The sequence below is a fragment of the Lygodium microphyllum genome, chromosome 30 (genome assembly GCF_053477565.2).
Source record: "Lygodium microphyllum isolate KBCC chromosome 30, Lygodium_microphyllum_v1.1.10, whole genome shotgun sequence".
Classification (NCBI taxonomy): Eukaryota; Viridiplantae; Streptophyta; class Polypodiopsida; order Schizaeales; family Lygodiaceae; genus Lygodium; species Lygodium microphyllum.
Window position 1 is genome coordinate 112,570,996 of NC_141164.1, and position 7,737 is coordinate 112,578,732.

Consider the following 7,737-nt stretch of genomic DNA (forward strand, 5'->3'; position numbering starts at 1 on the left):
CCTAGTTTATTGCATGTGTAAAAGCTTCCTTAGAGAAAACTCTCAAACTCCACGAACAAAGAAATAGAATTGTCCCTTTTTTTTGGTTTGGTGTGTGTGTGTTGGGGGGGGGGGCGGGGGGAAGGGGGCATGGGGGTGTGTGTGTACGGGGAGAGGATGGTTTTTGTGTGTGTGTGTGTGTGTACAAGATGTTTAAGTTAAAAAAACAAAAAAGACGAAGGAAATGTAAAACCCTGAATCAAAAGACCTGTAAAACCCTGAACCTCCTTCTGTTTTTCCTTCCCGCATAGCGAGCACCGATTTGCCCTGCTTTTCCTGTGAGCGCTCTCTCTGAGGCGCAATGAACTTCCGCAACCCTAAGATTCCTAACGCAGGGCCTCTTTCCGCGATACTCAAAGTCGCGGTGGTAGGTGGCGTGGGCCTGTATGCTGCTGCCAACAGCCTTTACAATGTCGAGGGAGGACATCGCGCCATCGTCTTCAACCGCATCGTGGGGATCAAAGAGAAGGTTCGATACAGACCATTCCAATACATTGTGCGGATACCTTTCAATAAAGTCGGATTGATAGTCATGAATACGTTCTCTTTGTCACTTTGGCTGCCGTTCGCCTCAAGTTTCATCTGTTTCTCATGCTTTCGTCATGGTCTTCCCTTATATTGGTCCTCTGCATTTCGAGAAGGTTAATATGCATGCTGCCTGTTATACAATGTGAAAGCGCTGTGGCATAGTGAACAACTGTATGTCATCACACAATATTCTGGAAGTGGCAGGGTTAGGTTTCTGTGCAACGTTAACTATAAAAAGCGTTTGGTTTCTTTTGCAGTGTCCAGCTGGTTTTCTTTTGCAGCTTCATGCATATAGATGTGAGGGGTAACAGTTCTGGTTAAACAGTTTCTATTTGAGTGTTGATTTCGGGTTGAAGGGTTGTGTTCTTGCCTTGAGTAGCTTTACATGGGAAGACTAAAAACACTTAATACTGTTTCTTACTTAAACATGGCAGGTGATTGCATGGCATTCTTTTTAGCTCTCCTAATTGATTGAACCTTAGAATGGACCTACACCCCTGACAAGAGCTTTCATATTCCTAAGGTGTCCTAGTATAAGATCCCTTGCATATGTTTCAGTGCTAAACACAGCTGGATTGCAGCTAGCAGGGGAGAAAAACTGTTATGCACTGAATAACTATGAAACACAGTATTGCATGGACAAATGTCTTGCTTTGGGCAGAATTGATGACAACATATGATATGCAGCAGTCAAATGAAAATCAGCTATGCAATTATGCAAACACTCTTATGTTACAATTATTGCTGCCTTATTTGTAGGCCATCTCATGGGCTTCACTTTGATGCCCTTTGATCCATGTTTTGGGCTTCCTAGGTTTTTAAAATGTTATTAAAATAGTTGCTACCCTTGGTGCCCTAGGACCCTAGTGATTCAAGGGTTAGGGTTTCTTATGATGGTTAAGCCATATAGGGTTAGGTTTGTCTACAAACACAATTTTTTTGCAACCCTAGATGTGAAATGTGGCATTATTCACAATGGTCTTTTGAGCATTGTACTTTCATTCAATCATAGTACATTTGTGGTTGAGTATCATTGTGCATTGATTAATTCTCTCATTATCTTTCATTCTCTATCAATTAATTAGGTAATTTCTCCACACTTGGGTTAATAGTGGTATCAGCGCCATTGCGTGTGATAATCCTCATGGTAGCCATTGATTGATTCTCTTATTATCTTTCATTCTCTATCAATTAATCAAGTAATTCCTCCACACTTGGGTTAATAGTGGTATCATCGCCATTGCGTGTGACAATCCTCCATTTAGCCATTGCCATTGGAGGCCGCACCTTGGCCAGTTGCCACATTGTGCCATTGCCTTCGAGCCAACTCTCTCACCTCCTCTCAATGGCCATATGTCATTGTGTTGCCATTGTTGTTGCCCTTGTGTCCAAGCTGCTTGCATTGCCTAGCAATAGCTTGCATCTCTACATGCTATTGTTTCACAGATTGTTTAGCACTATGCAATAGCAATGTCTTTGTTGCCCCATAGCTAGTATGTGTGCCACTTAGAACACGCCCTTTTTGTTGTATCAACAATACACATTGCCTCTTGGCCCACCTATTGGCAGCCTTGTCTTTGGCAATTTGTCCATTGCCTTACGTTCGATGTTGCCAATGACTAATAGAGTTATGTTGCCCCCCAATCCACCTGACACCCTTTGTACTAGCTGTCCTTGCTTTGAGCTATCGTTGCCCTACCTAAAAGGCACTACTCTTGCCTTGCTGTGGCTTGCGATATTTGATCTCTACCATGTAGCCTTTCCCATCGGTAGGTTGCTCTTCCATTGCCTTCTTGCTCGCAATCACTTGACGAGTTAGTCAACATGATCTCGATCAATTGACACAATTACCAACTTGTCACATTTATAGTCGATATACTTTGTTCGTCCTTGTTGCCACATCAATAGCTCATACACACTACCCTTTCCAAGCACACTTTGGGTAAATTTTGGAGATTTTCATTAAAACCCTCTAATTAAACCCCAATTTGCATTAAATATTTGGTTCTTCTCATTATTTCTCAGGAATTTTTAATCTAATAGTAGGAATTTATCATTATGTCATCAATTTCTCTCGAAGTTTTTCCAATATTTTGGTGCTTGTGAGAATTTTGATTGAATTCATTCAAAATAAGGCTCAATTTGGCAGTTGGCATGACATGAGTATCATTTGGATAAAAGTTTCATACAAATTCTATAAAATTCTCTTCAATTTCTTGATAAAATGTGGACTTTTCATTGTTTGGGTTCAATTTCATTGAATTCCATTGGCAAATTAAGGATTTTTATGAAATGCCACAAATTTCATCTTAATTAGCTCGCTCAATTCAGCTAAAATTGTGACGACTGGCATTAATTCGGTAAAAATATCATCAAATTTTAGTATAACATGGCCTATTAATGAAGATTGGGTCTATACTTTGTATTTTGACGGAGCTTCTAAAGGGCCCACTAAACATGCAAGCATTGGTGTGGTCATTAAAGATCCTTGATGTAGGGTTGTTATGAAGATGGGAGTATATTTAGGACACTCTTTTACTAATAATATGGTAGAATACAAGGCCTTGATCCATGAAAAATTTGGGATTTTGCCCAATTTCATCTTTGAGGAAGCAAAATTGTACCTTTTAGGCCCATTTATGGGCAAACATTCTCTAAATCTATTGTTGTTCACATTTTTAGATCATCAATAGCCATTAATCATCGATTTCAGTAGATTGCTTGTTGTTGTCTTAAGCATCCATGAAAGGAGGGCATCATTCCTTATGTTTGATCATGCAAGTCAACCAAGGATGCATGGGGACAACTTACATTGTTGTATCAAGTGGGCAATGAAGCACATGTTGCTTACTTGCGTAAGCAACTAGAAGATATTTGCATGAGCAAAGGAGGTATAACATGGAAGCTTATCTCATTGGTATCAAAGATCTTTGAGAGTAGATATTGAATATTGATGAAGTACTTGGAGGTAATCAGCTTGTTTCTATTACTGTTAATGGTCTCCTTGAATCTCATCAAGGCTTTGCAAATACTTTGCAATTGGTAACTATGGGAAGCTAAGTTACCTATACTTTCAACTAGCTTGTGTCTCTTTTGTTATAGGAAGAATAAAGTTCTCAATTGCAAGGCTACTGTGGTGATGGAGTAGACCTTTTCTACTTGCCATCATGGAAAGGGCAAGCATCAAGCCAGAAACAAGCATGTTAGTCAAAAACCAGCAAACCCTCATACTAGTCATACTTTTACTCCTACACATTCTACATTGAAGGTCGCATGCTGGTCCATCTGCTACAACCCTTCAAAAGAAACTATGTGGATGGGGTGTTAGAGCTTCTTGGAGGGAGTCTTTTAGGCTGTGCAAGGGATGATCTCCAACCAACTGCCATGCCAAAGAAGACACCTCAAGGCCTTCACTCTATTCATATGTCATGGAGCAAAGTGGATATGTAGGAAAAGATTGTCCAAGGGTGCATGTTGGGCTGCATTGGAGTTCCTTGTTGATGCTGGAGCACCAGCCACTATCTCATGAGTCTCACTCACTCTTTCAGTTTGGTTTGCTGAATTGTCTTGGATTGCTTGTGCTTCAGGGGCTAGCTGGGCAAAATTGGGCGCTTGTGGGAAAGTGAAGATGGAAGAGGTGGAAAATGAAGAAGCTTGGGCAAAGAAGTGAAGAAAGGCAGCCACCATGGAAGAGGAAGATGAGGATGTTGCCATTGGACAGAAGGGAGCTGCTGCCAATTATTGTTGTTGGCTGACCAGGATGATGGCAGGTGGCAGGCTGCCCAGAAAGCTGGGCAGCAGTGAGAACAGCAGGGCTAAGGTCGCAGTTGGTGGCAGAGGGTGGTGGCAATGGCAATAGGAGAGCTGGGTGGCTGCACTCTTCTAGAACTGGCAGCAGAAAGCAGTGGTGGGAGAAGACAGGCAGCGTGGAGGGGCTGCTGGAGAAAGAAGCAGGGTTGCAAAGGCAGGAAGCAAGGAGCAGGAGTAGAGAAGCAATTGCAACAGTGCTGCCTGGGCAAGGAGTGAGGGACAGGCTTGTTGGTGAATTTCAGCCAGGTGGTGGCGGGTACAGGCAGTTTTGTCCGACCATCCAGCATATGTACACATATCAATCTTGAAATCAACTCAAGTTTTGATCCTGTTTATGTCCCTAGACCCACAGTTTTGCACCCACAAGTTTACATAGTTTGTTGAACGATGAATAAAATGTCCTTAACAAAAGAGGTTCATCTCTCTCCTGCTAGAGAGCTCTTTCCAAGGGTGGTCCTCCAATCTATGCAAAGTCATCTGCACCACAGGCTTTTGTGGACAAACCTTTAAAATATAAATGCTTAATGTGATTAGTTTAGTTATGTGGAATCAAAAGTCAATATTTTATTAGAAGGTTTATTTCTTTTCCTTTTCATATTATTAGGACAGTGTTTGAGAGTATTTTCTAGACTGTTTCTTCTATGACATACAATCTTTAATATTTATATGCAGGTTTATCCCGAAGGAACCCATTTGATGATTCCTTGGTTTGACAGACCGATTATCTTTGATGTCAGAGCAAGGCCTCATGTTGTTGAGAGTACTTCTGGAAGTAAAGATCTGCAAATGGTATGCTATCCTTCTGTATAGCAACTGTCTATGTCTGCAAGGTTTTAAGCCTTTAACAGTGTTTAGAATCAAAAGTTTTGACATCTCAAAGGCTCTGTACTTATGTGTTGAAACTTTAGAGGTTCACTTCCGGCTTTTTGATGAGACAAGAAAGAATGTTTGATGGACAAAATCACACGCTGTTTAGCGTAGCTATGAATGGAACTTGTTCGAATGCTTGAATGCTGTTGGAACTTGTTCTAATGGAATTTGTTGTAGCAATGAATAGGACTTGTCTAATACTTGGTCGCCAAGGGAACTGGGAACTCTCAGAGATGTCAGATAGAAGGCAGTTTAGGGCCTTTTTCTTGCTATTGCAGTTTCAGTAGACAGACTAGCTTGAACATCCTAATTCTGTCAACAAGTGATGCTATGAAATACTGGTTGTCCTCTTTCATTCTCAAGATGTGCAGTTAGGAGATCTGCTCCTGATACATGTCTGTGTCCATGTTCTAAATTGCATGCTGAAGATGTGCTTATGTTGGAAACAGCCAATTACTTGACTTCGAAATTCGAGGTTGTTTGCAAGTCAACTTTTTGCGTGGGAGCAAAGCCAAAAAAAGAGCAGGGTAAAAATTAAGGCTGAATTGTATGATAAGAGCGTAAAGGTGGTGTATTTAGAGACAGTAATTTGGAAAAATGGGCAAAATTTTCAAAATCTTCATATGTTATGGAAACTATGTTTTCTTTCCAAAGCGGTTCAAGGAAAACTGCCCAGAGCTTGCCATAATCCCCTCTAAAATAGCCATTGAGTTATGAGTAGCACCTGATTGTTTCCTTGACTTAGAAAACTGAAGTAGTAGTTGGTCTTCTAAGTGAGGAGTATATTTTCTCAAGTTCCTCTTTGGATGGTATTGCAGGTTAAAATAGGACTTCGTGTCTTGACAAGACCTGTAGCTGATACATTGCCAACAATCTACAGGACCTTGGGTACTAATTACAATGAAAGAGTTTTACCGTCCATAATTCATGAGACCTTGAAGGCAGTTGTAGCACAGTATAATGCAAGCCAGCTCATAACACAGCGTGAGGTACGAAAATAAGAGCGCTAATATTACCATATTCAGAATCACCTTGCCACGTGATTATGCGAGGGAGGAAGTTCATCAGTAAGGAGATTTAGAGCAGGTCAATCTACTCTTTGGGCTATTAATGCTGATAGTAATCTTTTTGCAGGCTGTTAGCAGAGAGATAAGAAAAATTCTCACCCAGCGGGCTGCAAATTTCAATATTGCACTTGATGATGTTTCAATCATTAACCTTACTTTTGGTAAAGAGTTTACAGCTGCTATTGAAGCAAAACAGGTGGCTGCTCAGGAAGCTGAGAGAGCTAAGTTCATAGTTGAGAAAGCTGAACAAGATAAAAGAAGTGCCATTGTTCGAGCACAAGTAAGTTGTCATGCTGCTACTACCTACAGTAGACTTGGTGGCTTGGTTTTTGTTCAAAAACTAACACATGGTAATGAACACAGGGAGAGGCGAAAAGTGCTCAACTTATCGGAGAAGCTATATCCAACAATCCTGCTTTCATTACACTCAGAAAGATTGAGGCTAGCAGAGAAATCGCTGGCACTATATCCAATTCAGCAAACAGAGTCTTGCTAAGTTCTGATGGTTTGATGCTGAACCTGCAAGATATGCAGATTGATGATTTGGGCCCTAAAGCTCTCGTGAAAAAGTGACTCCAGAATCTTGTTTCTGAAGGGGAATCTCCCACTGATCTTGAAGGTTGGGTAGCCTTATCTGGCTCGGTTAGTTTTGGGTAACATTTGATCTATAGATTATAGGCAATCACATCATTTCTCTTCCTTCATTAAATTGTTCCATAACTTGAGGCTGCAGCTATTTTGGTGTCATGCTGCAAGGCTTTGATTTATGTTTATGCTAGCACAGGATTTGACTTGGTGTATGTCCAAGTGAAGGCTTCTTAAAACAGAAATTAAAAGAAAAAAAGAAAAAAGGAGGAACCAATTCTCATGCAGGAAGCAGGACCTTGCTTTCAATAATCTGTAGGCATATTTTGTCTGTAGCTCAGTATTTGTATCTCTGCTGTTTTCACTGCAGTGTGCTTTCTGAGATTCATGAATTTGTAGCTCATTACACAGGAATGGACTGAGACAGTAGTCCTTTTGGGAGTTACAGGCACAGACACCTGAATACCACACATCTCAGTCTGATAGTAATGGCAGAGTAATGGGCTATGACTATAGTCCTTTTAGGAATTATAGCCACTGGCACTTGGCTACTACATATCAAACTCTTCTTGTTTGATGTTTTTAGCATATGCAGGCAGGGAATATCACTTAGTAACGAAGTGAAAAAGTACATGTTCTAAAGGTATTCAACATTTTTCTGCAGCCATTTGCCAAGCTTGTCCCATGCTATGTTACCCTTGTGTAGTCCTTGTGGATTTCTATGAATTTTCTTTGTAAAATCCAGAAAATCTCAGATTCTAATCGTGTTTTGTTGTTTTTAGGATTGTGGTTTTTTGGCGGTTGAGCAGGAGAAAAGTCGATGTATGGTCTAGGTGTG

At 40.7% G+C, this 7,737-nt stretch overlaps 1 protein-coding gene across 1 annotated transcript; it reads left to right on the plus strand.

Moving 5' to 3' along the window:
- Window positions 1-214: 214 nt before the first annotated feature.
- Window positions 215-7,211, plus strand: LOC148010247 (prohibitin-1, mitochondrial-like). The gene is made up of 5 exons (XM_087672777.1): window positions 215-508; window positions 5,050-5,166; window positions 6,066-6,236; window positions 6,382-6,594; window positions 6,678-7,211. The coding sequence occupies exons 1-5, from the start codon at window positions 341-343 to the stop codon at window positions 6,885-6,887; spliced, it is 879 nt and encodes a 292-aa protein (XP_087528903.1). The 5' UTR covers window positions 215-340; the 3' UTR covers window positions 6,888-7,211.
- The last annotated feature ends 526 nt before the right edge of the window (window positions 7,212-7,737 follow it).